At 32.3% G+C, this 22,493-nt stretch overlaps 1 protein-coding gene across 8 annotated transcripts; it reads right to left on the bottom strand.

Moving 5' to 3' along the window:
- Positions 1-212: 212 nt before the first annotated feature.
- On the bottom strand, positions 213-22,238 carry LOC106773986. Of its 8 annotated transcripts, none has more exons than XM_022786473.1 (16): positions 21,999-22,238; positions 21,789-21,890; positions 20,215-20,450; positions 14,455-17,517; positions 14,059-14,292; positions 13,233-13,943; positions 12,201-13,016; positions 10,986-11,729; positions 10,033-10,860; positions 5,533-6,279; positions 4,578-5,405; positions 3,367-4,110; positions 2,419-3,033; positions 1,493-2,242; positions 1,319-1,390; positions 213-1,222 (listed from the first exon to the last, which is right to left on the bottom strand). In XM_022786473.1, the coding sequence occupies exons 4-16, from the start codon at positions 17,449-17,451 to the stop codon at positions 452-454; spliced, it is 10,857 nt and encodes a 3,618-aa protein (XP_022642194.1). In that variant the 5' UTR covers positions 17,452-17,517; positions 20,215-20,450; positions 21,789-21,890; positions 21,999-22,238; the 3' UTR covers positions 213-451. The 8 variants fall into 8 exon arrangements, with proteins under 8 accessions (XP_022642194.1, XP_022642189.1, XP_022642190.1 ...); XM_022786468.1 differs by having other exon boundaries at positions 2,419-3,246; positions 21,999-22,237; XM_022786469.1 differs by having other exon boundaries at positions 2,419-3,246; positions 20,215-20,340; positions 21,999-22,237.
- Positions 22,239-22,493: the final 255 nt, after the last annotated feature.

Raw genomic sequence — 22,493 nt, 5'->3', positions numbered from 1 at the left:
ACTTACCTGAAAATAGATATTCTTAATTATTTAATCTTTTGTTTATCAATATCTTTAATAAGATATTATTGATTATTTTACATCTTTAGGAAGATATATCGTAACCGTTCGGCCTTGATATCATACTGTACAGGTGTGATCTATGTTATCACTTCTATATTTTTCCGCAAACAATGTAAAATAATAGTGTTAGAAACGTTAACAGAACACAATTTCCAAAACCAAACTATTAAAATAAAACTGATATTTATGTTGTATAGCTTGCCTCAGACAGAAAGGGGCATGTACCATACTGATGACGGATAAACATTAGAACAAAGTTTATGCACGCAAGAAAGTTTAGGAAAAACTTGGTAAGAAATGAAGGTGTTGGTTACCAAATACATTCATGTGAATTTTCTAACAAAATGTATTATTGACTTATACCTGCCAACAAACTCAGCTCTTCCAATTAAGCTTGCTCCTGAGGTTTGAATTCATGCAAATCAGGTACATAAGAGTATTTCATTTGAGGGCATTCCTTTATAATCACTTGATCCAAGCATGGGAACTTTAACTTGAAAGTTCTTGAGTAAATTACTACGATGTTTGGTAAAGATTGAAGAGACAAAAGGCTGAGCTGGTCAAATGTTATATCTTCATCTTCTGATTCATGATCTTCCTCTTTGCACACTATTTCCTGTATTGCTTGGCAATCCCGTATGGAAATGTGCTTCAGTTGACCTAGTCTTTTGGCTGTTGAGGATGTGAACAGATATAACAATCCATGGCATTCATCAACACTCAAAGAGGTAAGATTTGAAAAAGACACGGTGGATGGCACCAAAATTTTCATGGCAGGGCATGAAAACACTTCCAATGTTTCTAGTGTTTTAAGTAAGGGTTCTACCCATGAGTTCTCTAATCCGATGGCATTAAGTTGTGGGAGATTCTTCAGATGTAATCTTTTCAGCTTTGAAAGTACTTTGCTACAATCATGGGTAGGTCCTTGAGAGCAGAATATTTCAGTGAAGGAACTGCAAACCACTTCAAGATTTTCAATGTTGGGTATCTCTTCAAGTAATCCACTAGAGAATATATTTGACTTATCATCTTCATGATAGCACATTAATTTGAGAAGTTTTAAATTTTGCAGGAGGTAGGCAACATTTGCACCAAATTGTCCTTGTCCAATCCTAGTGTCCTTCCAAGTGATTGCTTGGTGTTCAATGCTTGGCATAACCTAAGAAATTTCGGAACAAAAAAAGGTATATGAATACCAAAAGGTGTCATTCAGGGAGAGTAATGAAACCAGTAAAATTTTAGAAATTGTCCTTGCCTGGAGCTGTCCTTGCAAAATTGCCATGGCGTCTTCCTTTTTGAGTGATAATTGCACCAACTTTGGAAAAACCTAACAATTGTTCAAAAGATTTGATAAATTTCGCACTAACTTATTCATATTAGACACGCAAGCACAACATGAAAACTGCAGACAGTTAACATATTTTGGTACCTTTTTAACTGAGAAAGCAGGTTGCTGATGTATTGAAATACCGAGTTGATCCTTTGTATCTGAAAATTCATCACTATGATGCTCAATTTTAAACAATTTCAACTTATCACAATGATATATATCTAGATGTGCTAGCATTGGCCATTCCAGAGTGTGTTTTCCAGGGTACAAATACTTGAGCTCTGGCAATTCCCAGAGTGTTATTGAGGTCAGACAATGGAAATTGAACTGTTTAGTTTCTCCTTCAAAGGCTGTTTCAGCCTCTACAAAAATTTCCACCAATGTTGCACAAGCTCTCACATGAAGCTTAATAAGATGATTGGCCACTGATGTTGGAAACAAACTTTTAAGGGTTTGACAGTTAGAAATTGACACTTGTTGCAAGTCTTCAAGGCTCAGAATTTCATCGGGATTCAGATTCCAGATGTGCTCCAGATTTGGCAACTGATTTAGAATGAGTTTCTTCAAAGAAAGAGAAATCGGTTTCATATCTGCTCCTTCACCTTTCACATCAAATATTGCCTTCACAGATTGACAGTTGCTTACCTCAATCTCTTTGAGGTTAGAAAGAAAGCGTAGTAAATAGAAAGGAATGACATTGGAGAGAGATTCACATTCAACGACAGCTAGAGATTGCAAATTGTTGAAAGAATCGTTTCTTGGGATTGGAACTACACCAAGCCAAATCACTTCCAGGTTAGGGTGATCACCAAATTTCAAATGCTCTAAATCGCAAGCGGATTTTTCCACCTGTACGTGCAAAAGAATCATTAATTTGGAGACCTTAGCAATTTTCTTATTTAAAGAAAATTTTCACCTATTTATTATAGATAATGATAAAAAGAATGCATATGCATAATTTTCAGCTGGTAGTAAGAATTTTGCACTGTACGGATAACAATTGAATTGAGAGAATGAATTCTTACCTCTTCATGAAACAATTTCTTGATAGTTGTATTGAGATCTTCATGGAAGATTAAATCAGAATCCTTAGATGTTTGAATTCCTGAAAACTTTGGCACTTTCATGACTCCTTCAGAAAAAGTTTTCATACTGGGACATTTAACTACCATGACGATTTTTAAATATGAGCATTGCAGAGTGGCCTTCCCTGAATAAAACCTTACAAGTCTTGGCAATGATTTCAACTTGATTGATTTGAGTCGTCCAAATACCATCTCAGCACAACCATCTTCGTTTTCATGTTTAATAATTTCTTTGATTGATTCACAACTATTTATGATTAGGGTCTCAAGTTTCACCAAACTTTTGACTGTTGCAAATGTGAATAAATATTCCATCCTTTCACAGAGTTTCACACGCAGTTTTTTAAGATTGATGAAAGACACTGCACAATAAACTAATTTTTGTAACTGAGGGCACCTCTTAAGGCTTAATACTTGAAGCTTTTCAGAGTACGGTTGTACCCAAGGGTGTTCTAAGCCCACCAACTCTAACTCTTTTAGATCTACCAAGAATAATTCTTTCAATCCCGCAAGTCCTCCATCGTGAACTTGAAGTTTTTGAGAGGGAAATATCTCCTTCAAACCAAAGCATTTTTTAATTGCAAGAATGAATACATTGGGTAGCGTGTGAAAGAAGTCAAAAGGCAAACTATCTTTCTCAATGTTATCATCCTCAAAACACAACACAAGACCAACTATATTGCAAAGAATGTCTTGTAGAAACTGTACTTCTCTAAATAACATAATGTTTTCTTCATTGAGTGCCAAAACCTTTATTTTGGGAGAAAACTAACAATTGAAGACAAACAAATTCAAAAGAAAACGTGTGAATGTTGTTAGTTAGAAGCATTAAAAGGAAAATGGAAAGAAAAGGAACTCAAAAAAGTGTAAATGTTGATGCTTCGTTACCTTTTCAACTGAAAACATAGGTTGTTGCAGTGGGCTAATTTGAGCCTCTATAGCTCCTTTCTGATTTTCATCAAAGTCTGATGTGAATAGCTTCAATTTAGGACAAAAACAGACAAGTAAGATTTCTAATAACGGACAATCCAGATCATGCTTTCCAGGATAAAAGCAACTCAAGAGTGGCATGTTTTTGAGATATAGCGACGTCAAACAAGGGAATTCAAACATTATTTTGGTTCCATTTTCCGTTCCATCTTCCTTTTCAACTATTTCTACCAGTTTTCCACACTCTTTTATGCGAAGTTCCTCAAGCTTCCAGAGATTTCTTGCTAGGGACGAAGAGAACAATCTTATCAAACCTCCACAACCATTAACAACCACTTCTTGCAAATTATGAAAGCTGATAATTCCTGTGGAATTTTCCTTCCATACATGTTTCAAATTTGACAACTTGTTTAAAGTAAGTTTTTTCAAACCAAAAACTACTCCCTTCGTCTTGACCTTACTCTCGTCAATGTCGAATATTATTTGCATTGCATCGGAGTTTTTCACATTCAATTCTTCTAAGTTCTTCAAGTAAGGAAGTACATGAGATGGAATTAAAATAGTTCTATTGCATGCTCCATCAAATTCCAATTTCTTGAAACTACCAAAAAAATTGTCTGAAACAACAGGTTTTCTGTGGTGAACTCCAGACATCCCAAGATAATCTTCAAGAATCATACGCTTTGAATATTCCATAAATTCCTTCCGAGTCAAGAAACTCAACGTCAGAATAATGGACGAATTTCATAATTAAGACTTAAATTTTCTTTTGATTGTCGAAAACTATATATGTGCATCATTAATTGAGATAAATGAGATTATTATTTTTCTGATTAAATTATGAGCTGAATTTTTATGTAATGTTTACCATTTTGTCATTGTGAAAATAAACCAGCTTATATGACACTTAATTAAGAGAGCATCAATCAAGAGTTACTTAAATCACTTCTAAATCATTTTTACATATTCTTAAAATATTAGTATTTTCGATCAATAATCAACCTTCATATGTGTTTGACATGCCTGCTTTTCAAAACATATGAAAGAGTAAGATATAAAATAATTGTAATAGAAACTTGGTATAAAATAATAAATCAACTATTGCTGCCCAAAAATATGCTATAGTTTTGCTATAGAAGGCCAACTAAATTCGGTTAATGAATTCTTACCTGTTCATGAAGCAACGTCTCGATTGTTGTGTTGAGATTGTCGTGGAATACTACAACAGAATCTTTCGATGTTTTAATCCCCGAAAGTATTGGCATATTTATTACTCCTTCAGAGAAAGTTATCATATTGGGACATTTAGCTACCATAACACTCTGCAAACACAAGCATTTCAAAGTGGCATTTCCTGAATAAAAGCTTAATAGGTTTGGTAAGGAATTTAGCTTAATTGATCTGAGCTGTTCAAACACTATCTCATCACAAGCATCTTCATCCTCCTTTTTTACAATTTCTTTTATTGATTCACAATTCTTTATGCTTAGAGTCTGAAGTTTCACCAAACTTTTGAGTGTTGCAAATGTGAATAAATATTCCATCTTTTCACAGAGCTTCACAGATAACTTTGTAAGATTGATGAATGACACTGAACAAGAAACTATGTTTTCTACTTGAGGGCAAGTGTCAAGCTTTAGTACTTCAAGCTTTCTAGAGTATGATTGTACCCACTCGTTCTCCAAACCTATGGACTCTAACTCACGTAGTCTCAGCAAACTTAATTGTTTCAATCCAGCAAGTACTTTGTTGTGAACTTGAAGCTTTTGTGAGGGAAATATCACCTTCAGACCAAAACAATTTTGCAAAAGAAGATATTCTAAACCAGGTAGCTTGTGAAAGAAATCAAAAGGCAGAGTATCATTCTCAATTTTATAATCCTCAAAGAGAAACCAAAGATGACTTAGCTTGCAAAGAAGATCATGCAGCAAACATCCATCTCTCAACAACATGATGTTTTTCTCATTAAGTGCTAATTTTTTCAGTTTTGGAGAAACCTAGCAATTGAAGTCAAACAGAATCAAAAGAAAATGTGTAGTTGTTGTTAGTTAGAAACTATAGAAGAAAAATATGTATTGAAAAGGAATGAAGCACAAAAGTGTTAAAATGTTGATGCTTATTTACCTTTTCCACCAAGAACAAAGGTTGTTGTAGCGGGCTAATTGGAGCCTCTATAACTTCTTCTTTATGACTGTCATCAGTATCAGATGTGAATAGCTTTAACTTAGGACAATAGGACACATATAATGTATCTAATATGGGGCATTCCAGATAATGTTTTCCAGGATAAAAGCAACTCAACAGTGGCATATCGAAAAGAAATAAGATGGTCAAGCAAGGAAATTCAAACGTTAATGTCATTCCATGTTCCCTTTCATCTTCCTCTCCAACTATTTCTTCCAATTTTTCACACCTCGCCATGTGAAGTGTCTTAAGCTTTTCAAGACTTTTGGCAAGGGATGAAGACAAAAGTGTTACCAAGCTTCTACAACCAGTGACAGTCACTTTTTCCAAATTGGGAAAGCTAACAATTCCTTCGAGATTTTCCTTCCATACACATTTCAAATTTGACAAGTTTTTTAAAGTTAGTTCTTTCAAACTAGAGACTATTCCCTTTGTCTTGTCCTCACTCTCATCAAAGTCAAATATTACGTTGACTGCATCAGAACTATGCACATTCAACTTTTCTAAGTTCTTCAAGTAAGGGAGTAGATGAAATGGAATTACGATAGCTCTTTTGCATGCTGCATTAAATTCCAATTCCTTGAAACTACCAAAGAAATTGTCTGCAATATCAGGTTTTATGTGCTGAGCTCCCGTTATCTCAAGATATTCATCAAGAATCATGTGCTTTGAATGGTTGAAAAATTCCTAAAATAGCAAGAAATTCAATATCAGGGTATAATTAACAAGTTTCATACGCTTCTTATTTAATTAATAATATCAATCAGATTTACCTTTGATTGCAGAAAACTGTATACTTGGATTTGAATGAGTTATTTAGGTCTTATTTGCTAATAAGCCTACAACCAAACCATTTGTTATTACTATTATTATTATTTATTTGTATAATGAGTTCCAATTATCTAAGATATTATACAATCCGTCCTAGTAATATATAGTCGGTGTCCAACAACTTTGAATATGGGACATCCCTAAAGGAAATGTAATGGTTACAGTCCGATGTTAGGATAAAACTTAAATTTAGAGGTTATTCAACAGCTTTTATGAACAATAATATTTAACTGTTTCAGAAGAGCAAAAGTCCGGAAGTTAGTGTGTTATGTTTTAGCTATTAAAGATCATTATAGTGTTGTGTTTTTGTAAGACATTATGGTTTGGAGATGAAAATCCAAATGTTTGTCCTATAAATTGTGATGTGCAATTGACATGAAATACACAAATAAACTAAATTAGTTTATATACAAAAAAGTGTTTTTGCTAACAAATTGGTATCAAGAGTTAATTAGCCTGAGTGTCCAAGTGCTTGAGAAAAGGTCAGAGAGCTATAGAGTTTGAGTGAGATGGTCAACCTCGCAAACAGTGTGTTCCTACCCCAATTAACAAAGAAATTCAACTATGATAACTAGAGTTTGTAGGTGATGGCTCTCTTTGGTTCCCAATAAGTGTAGAATATAGTTGAAAATGGGTACCAAGGGCCAACAAACAATGAAGAAGATACAGTTACCCAGGTTGTTACGTTGAGAAAAACGCAAGTAAAGGACAAAACAACCATGTACGTGTTCTACCAAGTTGTGGATGAGTCTTACTTTGAAAAGATAGTAAATGCTACATCTTCAAAAGAAGCATGAGAGATATTGGAGAAGACATATAAAGGGGATGACCCACTAAAGCAAATCTGACTTCGAACTCTCAAAGGCGAGTTTGAAAGCTTGAGGATGAAGAAGACAGAGGGCGTAACCGAGTAGATAACTCGGGTTAAGACTGTGGCAAGTCAGCTCGGCCAAAACGGAAAGTGTTGCCTGCCAACTGAGTTGTAGAAAAGATCTTGAGGTCATTGACAGATGATTTTAAGAATATAGTTTATGCCGTTGAAGAATCCAAGGATTTTTCAATGCTCTCGGTTGAAGAGCTTGCTAATCATGAAAATTGGCGTGGTCAAGGAGAAGGTAAAGGCTGAGGAGGTCGGACAAGCAACTCAAGAGTCGAGTGCTTTATATGTGGGAAATATGGTCATTTTGCCAAGGATTGTAATTCAAGAGTCAAATGTTATAATTATGGGAAGGTTGGTCATTACATGAAGTATTGCTAGTCTAAGAGAACGAGGAGCTTAAGTGTTGAGCTAAGTTTGAGCTATTCTAATAATTCGATTTGGTATCTTGATATAGGAGTGAGTACATGTGTAGGGATGAGAACCTATTCAAAGAGTGCTCCAATGTTGAGGTTGGGCACGGATCGTTTGGAGATGAATCCAAGGTGGCGGTAAAAGGTTGTGGTACAATCTGGTACCTATAGAAGAATGGATGAGTTAGAGAAATCAAAGATGAGTACTATGTACTTGATCTGAAGAGCAATATATTGAACATGGGCCACTGATGGAGAAGGGCAACTCAATTTTGATGAAAGGCCGAGTACTATATTTGAAAGATAAATTTGGCCGCTTGATTCCCCGAGTAGAACTGAAGAAGTACAGGTTGTACAAGTTGGAAAGAAAGTCCAAAAGAGGTGCTTGAAGCTCAATGTGAAGGATGAGGCCATAATGTGGCACTTTATAATTACTTTTACTATATTCTACTGGTTGGAATTTTCTACTATGGAAACTTGAGTTGTGGATCCTTGGGTGTGTGAGAACATGCTTGTATTTAGGGAATGAAAGGGGGTTTAAAAATGAGCAATTAGATCAATCGATACTAGTTCAAAATTTTTAGAACCATCTAAAAGTTTATAAAAGTGAAGATTGCTAATTGATGAAATTGAAAAACTTAAAATTCTACAAATTGAGGTTTCTACTAATATTGTGCTAAGCAATAACAGGGTAGCGTTGAGTGTCAACTCCAAAAATTCCAAATCAGAGAGCTATTTTGTGACAGAGTGTTAAGCGGTAGATTTTCACCATTGAGCCCTATTGTTTCAGGGAGCTTCAGCGCTAAGCGCTACTTGGATAGTGAGTCCCTGTCACACCAGCGTTGGGCGTGCCTTAGGTGTCGATGAGCACCATTCTTGTTGTTGGTTCTATTAATCTATTTCTTACATTTCTTTTACTGGTTTTGGTGGTTCAAAGTTTTGATATTATGGTTATTTATGGAGTTGTTTATGGATTTATTGATGAATATGTTTGTGCATAATGATGTATGAAACTGTGATGATGATGGACTTGTTAATGAATATGAACATGTATGAAAATATTTTTTGGTTGTAATTGATCACAAACATCTTAATATGGATGAATACAAATATGGGTGATTGTTTAGTATTAGGAACTTGAATGTGGAATCATGTATATGGAGGAAAGTATGTGTTTGACATAATTCAAAATAATCTTGAAAGAAGATTTTATGGTTGTGTTCCTTTAGTTTAAGCATTAATGTAATGATTTAGGTAAGAAGATATCCTGACACTCTAAGAACCATTCACGTTCATGTAAAGTAGAATGAGTTGTATGCGAGAGTAGCAAGAGATCCTAGTCTGAAGGCAAGATAATGGCCTTAGACATGAAGGGGATTAAGCTTGTAAGTGGTAGGGTGAAACCCATTGAAAATGATTTTGTAGGGCAATATAGGCCACCTCAAGTGCATGTCTCTAGTGAATCTGATGTCAATGCATGTATCCGGATGATTAAGTTTAGAGAATATGCAATTGTGTGTTTTATTATTCTATGAATGTTTGAAATATGCTATTTTATTATGAAACAAATTTAACTGTTAAATGTTCATTTCTTTTATAAATTAGCTTACCCTCTCTTACGCTTGTGCTTCTTGTGACTGTTGTTTTTCTTTTACAATTATCACTTTTATCAATGTGAGCATATGTTTAGATAGGTGTGGGGTTACCTTAGAAGGAAGATATATATATATATATATGATCATAAGAGCTAGTTTTAGCTTTTATCTTTGAACAATTTATAGTGTTTTGTTCAACATTTAGTTTGTTTGAAGTTATTGATGTAGAACTTCTTTCATATGCTATATGGTTATTTTGGATACTCTAATAATATAGTTATATGTCTATCTTTGACTGTTCATGGATTATCAGTCATGTAAAGTTTTATTTAGTAATATTGTACTATTACATATGATGTTAAATTATTTACGTTTCACTATATAGACCCACACACTATACTTGTTAATGAATTAACGTTAGAATTTAAAGGAGCGTGAATTTGTGCATTGGGGATATATGTTTCATGCCAAAAGGATATGATGGGTATTAATGTGTAATGTTAGTAAAACATTTAATTCATATTTGTGTACCTAGTAAAATAATTGTTTTTAAAATAATTATACATCAAATAAAAACCTACTGTTAAATAATATAATATATTCTAATTGATTTGAGGTTAAGAGAAGAGTATTTTATAGCACAAGAAAAAAGAAATAGTAATGTAATACAAAAGAAGACTACTTAGTATATATAAAAAAATTAATTAGGATAAGTAATTCTCACCTTTTCATGAAATAAACTTTCGACAGTTGTGTTGAGATCGTCGTGGAAAGTGAAATCAGAATCTTCAAATGTTTGGATCCCCGAAAACATTGCTAGTTTTATGACTCCTTCAGAGAAAGTTATCATATTAGGACATTCAGTTATCATCACATTTTGTAAACATGGGCATTGCAAGGTTGCATTTCCTGAATAAAAGCTTATCAGCCGTGGTAAGTATTCTAGCTTAATTGATCTGAGTCGTCCAAATATTATCTCATCACAACCATCTTCCTCTTCATTTCTTGCAATTTCTTTGATTGATCCACAATATCCTATTAATAGAGTCTCAAGTTTCACTAAACTTTTGAGTGTTGTAGACGTGAATAAATACTCCATCTTTTCGCAGAACATCACAAATAAATCTTTAAGATTGATGAATGACACTGCACAAGAAACTATGTTTTCTACTTGAGGAGTGAGAAGAAGGTATAGTAGTTCAAGTTTTTCAGTGTATGGTTGTACCCACGTGTGCTCTAAACCTATAGACTCTAACTCACTTAATTCGAACAAAAATAATCCTTTCAATCCAACAAGTATGCTGTCGTGAACTTGAAGCTTTTGAGAGGGAAATATCTCCTTTAGACCAGAGCATTTCTGTACTGTAAGAGATTCTAAATTGGGTAGCTTGTGAAAGAAATCAAAAGGCAAACTATCTGTCCCATTATTATCATCCTCAAAGGATAGTATAAGAAATTTTAATTTACAAAGAAGGTCTTGTGGCAAACGTGCATCACTCATTAGCTTAATGTTTTCCTCATTGAGTGTCAATCCCACCGGTTTGGGAGAAACCTAGCAATTGAAGTCAAACAAATTCAAAAGAGGATCTGTTGACTCTTGTTAAATTTTACAAGAGGAAAATATATTAATGAAAAGAAAAGGAAACACAAAAAGGTTAAATTCTAATGCTTCATTACCTTTTGAATAGAGAACAAAGGTTGTTGTAACAAGTTAGTTGGAGCCTCTAAAACTTCTTTTTTACTATCATCATCAAAGCTTGATCTGAATAGCTTCAGCTTAGGACAGCATGCCACATATAACTTTTCTAACAAGGGACATTCTAGATGATGCTTTCCAGGGTAAAAGCAACTCAACAGTGGCATGTTGTCAAGATTTAGATATGACAAACAAGGGAATTCAAACATTATTGTCGTTCCATGTTCTCTTTCATCTTCCCTTCCAACTATTTCTATCATTTTCTCACACTCCTTTATATCAACTGTCTTCAACTTCCCAAGATCTTTGGCAACTGATAAAGGGAACAATGTTAATAAGCTTCCACAACCATCAACATCCACTTTTTGCAAATTGGAAAAGCTGACAATTCCTTCGAGATTTTCCTTCCAGACACATTTTAAATTTGACAAGTTTTTTATAGTAAGGTTTTTCAAACGAAACACCATTCCATACGTCTGGATTTCACTCTCATCTATGTCAAATATTAGTTGTGCTGATTTGCATTTCTCCACATTCAATTCTTCTATGTTCTTCAAGTAAGGCAGTACATGAGAGGGAATCAAAGTATCTCTTTTACATGCTTCATCAAATTCCAATTTCTTCAAATAACCAAAGAAATTGTCCGGAAAAGCAAATTTGTCATGTGGAACTTTCTTCTCGGGATAATCAACAAGATTTATATACTTTGAATATTCAAAAGAAACCTTAAAAGGAGAAGAAACTAAATGTCAGGTGTACATTACAATCAATGATTTAATGACTATAAAAAAAAGTCTTTACGGTAGTTCTTATGGTATATGTAAAACCCGCACTTTATTTCATTATATAATTGGTTATAAAACAAATTTGGAAAATGAAAAAAGTGGAAATTGTTTCAAATAATTCAAAAAGTATGATAAAGGTCATCGTTTGCGCAAATTAGATTGTGAAATTGTGCTAGACATTTGGATATCAAACCCAACTTCATAATACAATCCATAAACCTTGAGCTATAAAATTGGGAAATAAATTACTTAAATCTGTACAAAACGACATAATGTTCATGCTTCATATTATTTATGTTTTGCAAAATAATTGAATTATTAGTTATGAACATTTTCAAAGAAATTAACATTAGATTATCTTTGGAGATATGATGCAATGAAAATTTGTGATGATCATACTTTAATGCATACCTGGTTTGTGAAATGTGTTTGTAGAGTGGCATTCAAATCACCTTCCCAATACCATTTGTCTTTTTCTCCTGCTTCAACATGTACTTTTTGTAGGTTTGGAGCACTTTGGACTTCAGATAATTTTGTCATTTGAGGGCATTCACTTACTACTAATTTTTCTAGTAGTGGGAATTTTAAGTCGCACTTCTCAACCTTAGAGAAACTTGTGAGATTTTGTAGAGACACCAATTCTAATGATTTTAATTGTTTAAATTCAATCTCTCGTACTTTTTCCACTTTATTATCTGCAACGATTTCCACAATCATTGGGCAGGAGCATACCTTCAACGTTGTGAGTTGAACCAAAGTTTTAGCAGCTGAGCATGTCATTAAACTCCTCATTGATTTACAATTCATCACTTCTAAATATGTTAAGTAACTAAAAGTCACAGAAGATGACACTAAATTTTTCAGTTTTGTACAATGATGAATGCTTATGCGTTCCACCCTTTGAAGAAGCACCTCATGCTCAAAGCCAATCTCCTCTAGAGACCACATGCTTTCTAGTTTCAGCTCTTTAAGTTGCACAACACCACCAATTTTTTCACGTGAAATAAGACTTTTAAGAGCCCAAATCCTTTTCAAGTGACAAAGTTCCAATGTTAACCTTTTCAAATTGGGAAGTCTATGAAGAAACCAAAAGAGAATTTCATTATTCTTCAACCCATACAAAGTAAGTTCTTCTAGTTTGTGCATTCTGTGAACATTAACAATGTATTTTTGCAACCACTCTGCTTCCTTTAAGCTCACCGACATGTATTCCAAGTTATATATTGCCTAAATAAATAAATAAAAAGACTTATTGTTAGTATTAAAGCATACTAGTTGAATCATAATGTATTATTTTGATTTAAGAAATAAAAGACGTAATCTCACATCCTTGTTAAAGGTTGCTAATTCACGCTTTTCATAAAAAACAGGACATATGCTATATTTCCAAGAAAAAGCTTCAAAAAAGAACTTCTGATTTGTATATGAAAGAACTTTATGTACCTTTTTTGTAGCTAAAACAATTGGTTGCTCTTTTGAATTTGTGATTTCTGAAGTCAATCCTTCGAGCATGCTACAGTTGATTATATCCAATTTCTTTAATGGTGGCCACTCTAAAGTATGAATTCCTGAATAGAAACTCCTCAAGTCATGCAAGTCTATTAATGATAGAGTATTTAGATGAGGAAATTTAAAGGTGATAAAAGTTTCACTTGAATGTTTGTCCAAAGCAATAATCTCTGTCATTGCCCCACAATTCCGTACCTCAAGGACTTCTTGTTTTTCTAGGTCATTAGCAATAGAAACTGGAAATAGATATTTCAATTTAGGACTCTCATAAACTCTTATGCTTTGCAAATTATTATATTTGAGTATTTCACCGGTGTAACCCTTCCATACGTTCACCAAATTTGGCAAGTCTTCTAGAATTATTTTACCCAAATTTGTTTCAATAATATCATAAGTGTGCGGAATATTTGCAAAATCAAAAATGTTTTCAACCAATTTGCAATCTGTAACTGTCAAGCTTTGAAGGCTTTGCAACCTTTGCCCCATATAATTAGGAAAAATTGTAACAAGTTTATGGCACTCTCTTATCATCAAAGTGTTCAAACAGCTAAAGGAATGTAAACCGATATCAGATTTCCAAATGGTACAGAGTTTGTCCATGCAGATAATCTCCATTTTCTTCAACTTGGGAAAAACATCAATATACTGTTACAATAAAAATAATACTTTATATGTGAGCAATTGAAAGACGTAATTACTTAATATATCAAACAACAAAGGATAACATTAATCAAACTGAATATTAAATGAATCCGCACACCTCTGCATCTTCTGGACGAAATATATCCTCCATTATTGCACATTCACTTACAAAAATGCTTTGAAGATTCACCAAACTTTCAGCCATAGAGAATGATAGTAAATATTTTAAATTACTGCAGTCTGTCACATTCAATGTGAGCAAATTTTGAAAACAATGGTTACATTGGTCACTCCATATCTTATGGATGTTGATGGAGGATAACTCCAACCATTCTAATTTGGGAGTTGAGACCTGGAAGAACACATAAAATATCACAACAATAAGACTTCATTTCAAAAGACTTTCCCCAAGAGAAATGACAAAACTTAAACAAGTAGATTTTATATATTTCTATCAAGGGAAGAACAATATAAAAATTAAAGATTACACAATTATGATAAGGTTCTCACATACCTTTTCATTGAAGAGTGGAAGACAAGAATTGGTAACCATGTGCTCAACATCAACAACAATATCTTTGTTCCTTTGTTGGAATACTTGGTCTTGCAACGAGTGTGAACTACCAGGAATCTTATCAACAACATTATATAAATAAATAAATGTTGGTAGATACTTCAATGTTAAAAGTCGTAACTGGGGAAACTGAATCTTATCATCGCTGATAGTATTAGTTTGACTTTCTTTTGAAACTATCTCTTTCAAAGAATCACAGTCACACACTTCAATTGTTTCAAGCAGAGTGAGGAGTCTAACCATAGAAAATAGGAAAAGGTTTACCAATTTAAGGCATGTTTGAATCTTGATGACCTTTAAATTGCGGAAAGAGGTCTCTACTAGCTGATTGTTACATATTATTTCCAAATTATCCAATTTGTAAAGCCATATGGACTCTAATTTGGGAAAAGCCACTAATGAGTGAAACCGCTCCTTTGGATTGATAATATAGTTAATGTCAAAATTGTTTACAATGGATAAATGTTTCAGATTTGGAAATCCTTCAACATTTAATTCATAGAAAATATCTTGAACATCATTGAGTTCTCCCAACAACAAACATTCAACACTTTTGAACAACATTTTAATCCATTTTTCCGAATGAATATCAATACCTTCTTTTAGGTTTAATGCCAAAAATTTCACCTCCTCATACTTGTCTGGGACTTTGAATTCTCCCACTTTAAGCAAGTTAGACAAGTTGAATTCACCAATGACAATCTTGTAACTATTCAACCTGTCAAAAAACAAATTCTGGGGAAAATAGGAAGAACAATGGATGTGTATGTCTAGATTTTGTAACTGATTCAAGTGCCTCAACTCAGAGAGACTAGCATTTTCACTTTTCATATTCTCTTCAGCCTCCCATATAATCAAGTTGTCTCTGATATAAAACTCCTCTAAAATGCCCATCCTCGGTATGATATTGGAAGTTATTTGTCTTAGTTTTAAGCAATTGCTTATGTCAAGAAATTGAAGCTTATCTAATTGCCCAAATTCAAGAGGCAAATTTTCTATATTAGATCCTGAAAAAGAGAGGATTCTCAAATTCTTTAACTCACCAATGATTGATAGGTTCTCTCCTAAAGTGCATCGCTCCAAGCAAAGCATTCTCAATTTTTTTAGGCATTTAATTGATGAAGGTAAGCAAGAGAAATGAATACCAGTCAGTACCAACACTCTGAGTCGAACCATAGATTTAAAAAATTCATCTGGTATTTCAAAAGATTCATTTTTATTGTCAATGTGTAAGACTTCAAGTCGAGGACAATGTATACTCTCAGGAAGCTTATCATTGATGTCACAAAAGTGTACAAAAATGGCAGAGTACCTTTCAAAGTCATTTTCGTGAGGCCACTCATAAAGTATTGCATTTTTCTTATAAAGCACCTGTTTTTCCTTGGATGATATTGAAAGAGCAACGTCTCGCACAATGTCATGCATATTGAAGCGGTCATTAGAATAACTTTTCACCAACAAACTTGATTCTTCTAGCTCTTGTATGATCTCCTTTACTCTTTTCCTTGCATCTGTAATTGTGTAGACTTCTGGAAGCAAATCCAAACCAACACAAAATTTCACCAAGTCCATAATCAAAGCATCATTTCCCATTCTTGCACAATGTAAGAAAATACACTTAAGCTCCTCATTTTTTAGATGATCATAGCTCAACTTTATTGAGAAGTCAGTAAATCCCCATTCTGATGTAAAATTTTGTCTTTTAATTTGTTGACAGACATCTTCCCATGTAGATAAGCTTTTATTCTTTAGTGTCCTTCCTATGGAAACTAAGGCTATTGGAAACCCAGCACTCCATTTGGCAATTTCAGTAGCATTCCTATCAAACTCAGAATTTTTCACACCAGCAACTTTCTTAAGCAAAGTCTCTGATTCTTTTTCATCAAGGACTCCTACCGAAAAAATTGACCTTTGTTGCACATCCATTTCATTACATAATACTTGTTTATTTCTAGATGTTAGAAGAATTTTGCCTCTTCTATAATCGTTAGACAACTTCTCCTTTTTCATCTTATCCAAATCAACTTTTGACAACTCTTTTATTTCTATCTTATTATAACCAAAATCAGATATGTCATTGACTTCTTGTTGGCTTGCATCATCATTACATGGAATCCCAAGTTTATTAAAGTCCAATCCACCCCAAAGATCATCAAGGATAATAAGGGTGTTCTCCTTTTCATTCTTTAACCTCTTTCGAATACGATCTACTCTTGCAATCTCACTTTCNNCTTCCAATTTCATTCCTAGCATGCCAGCAATTTGCTCTTGAATTTTTTTGANGTCAGGATTTCCTGTAATATTTGCTATGATGACTATCTCGAACAAATTCTTTTCTCGAGCTTTGTTAGCAATTTCTTTGACTAAAGTGGTCTTACCCACACCACCAGGCCCATAAACTCCAATCATACCAACTGTAGAGTCTTGCAATGCTTTCATGATCATCTTCATAGTTTTAGTTCTTGATGCAAAGCTTTCATAACCATTGTTTGAAAAAGCAGCATCAATGGATGGAAATTCTTGGTACGATACATTGTCAAAAAAAGTTTTCCAAAGCTCATCTCCTATAATTTCCTCCACCATCTTTGTAGCTTTTCTACCCAGCTGATACCTTAGTCGGAAATTATTTGGAAAGAAACCAATTGAGCAAATTGTCTTTGCATGACAATCATCATTAATATAACTTTTATATTCTTTTATCTTATCATCCATGAGGGTTAAACAACGTTGAACATCCTTTTCAATTTCACCTCCACTCCTTAGTGCACTATCAACTTGATGTTGTAGTCTCTCCTTATTATGTTCCAACTTCTCAATGTAAGATTTCAACTCTTTAAATTTGTCTTTGTAATTAAAAAAGTAACCCACTTGTCGTTTGACCACACTTGTTGTAATATTAAGTGCACTTTCAGTAGTTGCTGAGACAATCGGATCCATGGCCCCTTGATAATGGGCGCTTTCGTCTTAATTGTTTGCTTATTACTATGATTAGTCCTTTTTTTCCTAAATAATACAAATGCAAAATTTCAGAATTTATTAAGAAAAGGAAATAGGCAAAATGTTCAAACAAAGAGAACAAAGATGTTTATAAATATTAGACTAATTTATAAATAAACACAACATTAAGAGGCATCATAAGGTTGTTAATGAAAAATGAACAGGTTACATTTATAGTCATATTTATAGTCGGTGGAGTGGCGTCTATTATTTCTAATGTCACTTGTCTGCTCAATGGAGTGATATCTAGGAATGACAAAAATATTGTGTCAATGGAGATAAAATCCACTGTAGATAATTGTTGATATCCATGGATTGCGGATAACAAGTATGAGAAGTCTAATTTAGTTAAATTCGTTTTCTCTCACTTAACCTAAGAGGAGAGAGGTCTTTTAGGTCAATAGAGTGTGAAAAAGTAGTAGCCTTTGGAAGAAAAAATATAGAGAAAATTTGGTAGTAAATTCACCTAGTCATCTCATTAAAATATTGATTCTTGCTTCATTCACCATTCTTGCAGCATGTTTGTGACATACAATTCTTTAGTTTGACTGTTGAGATCATCAATTGGAAGTTTGTGGTTAGGTAGATTAGTCTCTCTCGATTGCTTCTTTTTAGGTTTCTCTTTCTTTGTTATTCATATTTGAGAGCATTATTTCTTTGGAGTATTGGTCAATTTGTAAGCACTTATTTGTGGTTTTTTACTCTATTATACCCTTATTTGATCTTAGTAAAGCATGATTAATTGGTTTGTGTATGTGGGTTTTTACTTCTCACATTGAGAAGGTTTTCTCATGTAAAATCATTGGTGTTCTCTTTTGTGATTATTGTTCAATTTTTGTTGTTGTTTCCTCATAAATTCTTGCAAGTTTGAGAGAATTATTTTTGCTTCATACTTTAGTATTTTTGGCTGTTGTGTGTTGTTTCCCCATCATATTGGTTTCATAATCTATTTTTGGGCTATATTTACTTGTTTTAACGATGTACACAAATACAAATATGGTTGCTTTAAATGATACAAATTATTGTTTGCAGAAAGGCAAGATGAAAGACTTCTTTTTGAAGAAATTGAATCTTCACGTCTTTTCTACATAAAAGGCATATTCTATATTGATAAAGAATGAGACTTTGAAAACCAATAGGATTATGGTTTTATTCGACAATGTGTGTAATCACATTGCTAAAGAGACACAAGCTAGAACTTTATGAGAAAAGATTGAGTCTTTGTTCTAAGTTTGGCAATAAATTGTGTTTTTTGAATTTCTTGATAAATTTAAGGTACAAAGAGAGTTCTTCCATTTCAAATCACTTAGATGAATTCCAAGGGTTCCTAGGTCAATTGTCAAGAATGGATATAAACTTTGATGATGAAATTTTGGGACTGTGACTACTAAATACTCCATCAGAGTCTTAGGAGATATTTTTGGTTTCAATTACAAACTCATCCTCTAATGGCAATGTTTCTTTCCAAATGGCAAAGAGTGGTTCTTTAATGAAGAGGTAAAAGGGAAGGTACATTGTTCTTCTTCTTAGTTTGAGATGCTAGCCATAGAAATAAGAAGAGAAGTCAAAAAGGGAATCAAAAGGTGGTAGAGAGAGTAGGAGCAAGTCCAAGTCCAAGAGTGAATAAGTTAACTGCTTACTTCTTAATGTGTGTCCTCAACGTCAAAGTCCTTGTCTTTGTAACCGTTTGTCCTCAATACCTATTTGGTCAAACTAGGAGATTATCTGTATAAGGTATTCTCATACTAAAAATTCACCCGTTTGAGTAATTAATATGTAATAAATGCAATCACAAATATCTTTATTTCAAACTTGTATTTACGAATTTCCAGAATAAATTTGGAATTACTAACTGTCTAATCATGACCCAATTGGTACTAATGGTGTAGTGTCATAAGTTAAATAAAATTACGTGTAATCGTCTTAAATGATAATCGTTCGTCCTATAGATTACAACCGTCTGATCAAGATAATCACTACAATCGTATTTGTAGGGAGATTGTCACCGTCTGATCTTATATTGACTAGACGTACATGCAATGCATTTCGTATTCCTACTTTGGACATATTTATTCTTAAACATAAGAGATGCTCATGAAAAATGAACATTGATAATAATTTAAACTAGGAAATCATAATCAATATAACTAATGAAAAATAATAATTTAAACTAAGAAAACATAATGAACATAACTAATGAATAAAAATAAAAAGATGAAAGAGAAAGGCTTTGTTATCCAAGTAAGTAACTTAAATATATATATATATATATATATATATATATATATATATATATATAATAAACAAAAAAATAATAATAATTTGAAAAAAATATAATTTAATAGTAATAGTTTTGTAATTTATAAAAATAATCTTCTCTTTTTTATATATAAATAATATATATATATATATATATATATATATATATATCATCCTAAAATAAAATTAAAAATATAATTTAAAATAATAAAAATATTATTATTATCATTAAAATAGTTATTATTTTTAATTTTATTAGACATGAATCTTCTGCGTTCGCGCAACTGTAAATTACAATATTCATTTGCATAAATATTTTTATTTTGTGAAAGTGAAAATCCAACCCTCTCTTTGAAAGATGTGCTTTTACTTTTATGTAAATCCGTTAAAAGAAATGGAAGAATCACTCTCGACACCGTAAATCTGTTGGAGCAAGTGGCTTACAGATTGTGTTGCACTCAAGTGATCTAAGAAAATCCGTTTTTGAAGAGTATGATACTGTTGGTAGCTTCAGGACTTGGCTTCTATCTAACTCACATTTCAACAGTTGAGTGTGAGTCAGTGATGTTACTGTGAGAATAAAGAAATGAGGATGAATTTAGGGCTAGCTGTACATGTTGGTCCCTCTTATAACACACACAGTTGAAAGAGAGTGTGTGGGTCCTTCTGATTTGTTCACCCTTGAAACACATTGCAAATTGTTTTATAAATTTAGAACCATATTACAAAAGTAAACATAATAAAGGAAAAGGCTTATGAGAAGGAGGAACTGTTCCAACTTTGTTTATGTAGATTCTTAATTATTAACTTTGGTCTTGATGGTATTTTAAAATAAAGTTATGTCAGTAAATAATACCTAAATTCTAATATTTTATTCTTCCTAACAACAATTATATGACAACAGCTGTCAGACACAATTATTGTATTTGTATTCTTTGAATCTATTGCCTGTCTCTATTTATTATCACTATCATTAGGTATGGTCTCATTCATTCAGAGGTGTTTGGACAAAATATATATTATAAGAAATGCTACCAACAAAATAGTTCGTCATATATAACCCTTTACATTTCCACTTTGTTAATATCATGCCAAATATTGAAACTTTTATTTCCTTTAAAAAATAATTACAGTGGATATCAAAATATTCCGGTTCTAAGTGATTGTTACAACAAAGAGTAATGACTTTTATGAATTATGATTTGTAAACCATATCAATTGTATAATATGAATAAATTGAAGTAAAAAATTTGTTGTATCTAAGATTGAGAATTTAATTTTTAATTTTTATTTTTATATTATTATATTAATTATTTATTTTATTATAATAAATAAAAATATTAATATTAATAAAAAATTAAAATCACTTGTTACCTTGTCATAACCTTAATAGGGTTTTCTCTATTATATATCTAGAAATGTAACATCCTGAAAGAAAATTTTAAAAATATTCTAATACTTTATTAAAATAAAAATAAAAATACCAATAAGTGTTGATAAAATGTGGGCGTGTAGGGCCAATATCTCAATAATTGAAATAATGGTGGCTTATGCAATTGGGTTGGTGGCTGTCTAGAGTAGATGTTGTGTGAATTCATGAAGTCTTTCTGCTTACTTTTTCTTTTTCTTATTAATAGTTGTCTGTTTAAACTTTTTTTTTTATCATAATGTGTTTTTCTACATATAAAATTTAAATAATTTATTTATGATTTCAACAACTTATTTATATTTCAGAGGATGCATCACAAACAAATAAAAAGAGCACACAAATATAACAATTTTAAATAAATTCAATGTCTTTCTTGTTCCTACTCTTTCACATATTTATTCTTAAACAAGAAAGATGCTCACATAAATAATATAAATATTAGCCATAATTTAAAGCAAGTAAAGCATAATGAACATAAATAATAAAAAAAAGAAATAAGAAAGAAAAGAATGTACTGCAAGACAGTCACTGAAACTGTAAACACATGACTTTATATACAGAGAAAGAGGTTTACATCATAATGTTTTACCTTGTATGAATTTGACAGTTCTCACTTAATGCATCTGAGTCTTTTACAGGGTTCTTTGGAGGAAGAAGATGTTGTGGAGTCTGCTGAAATAATTCTCAAAGCCTTATAATTAAGAAAAGTTGAAGAAGTTAAATAATGGAAAAGGTAGGAAGAGAGATCCGCAAGCCCAAAAGTGTGTTCAGTATATACTGTGAATAGAAGAAGACTTACAGATTATGTTGTGCTGAGCTTATCTAAGAAAATCAGTTTCTGCAGAGGATGAGAGTGAGAGAGAAACTGTGAATAGAAGTTTGAAGAGTATTCTTTGTATCATAGAGTTGAAGATGTGAATCAGATTTTAGAAGAAGAAAGAGAGTGTTGGTGTCTCTTTCGAGTAAATGAAAGATGAATATAAATATATTGTTAGTTGCCTGTGGCTCCTTCTCATTTGTTGTTGTTCTGATATAAGATATTTGATATAAGATATTTGTGTGTTGACACTGGTCAAATTGTTTATAGATGTGGATATTTATAAAATTTTATATTTTTTATATATTAATATATGTAAAATTAACTTGAAAAAATAGACTTTTAAGTTACACTATAAAAAATATAAATAAAAGTAATCTCTTTAAAAAAATAATTTTATAAATAAATATAAAAGAATATAAATTTATAACATCATTTAACTCTGAATAGTTGTTATATATTATAGTATTTTTAAAC

The sequence above is a fragment of the Vigna radiata genome, chromosome 9 (assembly GCF_000741045.1).
Source record: "Vigna radiata var. radiata cultivar VC1973A chromosome 9, Vradiata_ver6, whole genome shotgun sequence".
Lineage (NCBI taxonomy): Eukaryota > Viridiplantae > Streptophyta > Magnoliopsida > Fabales > Fabaceae > Vigna > Vigna radiata.
The sequence above is the reverse complement of the archived record's forward strand: the minus strand, read 5'-3'. Positions and strand labels throughout refer to the sequence as shown.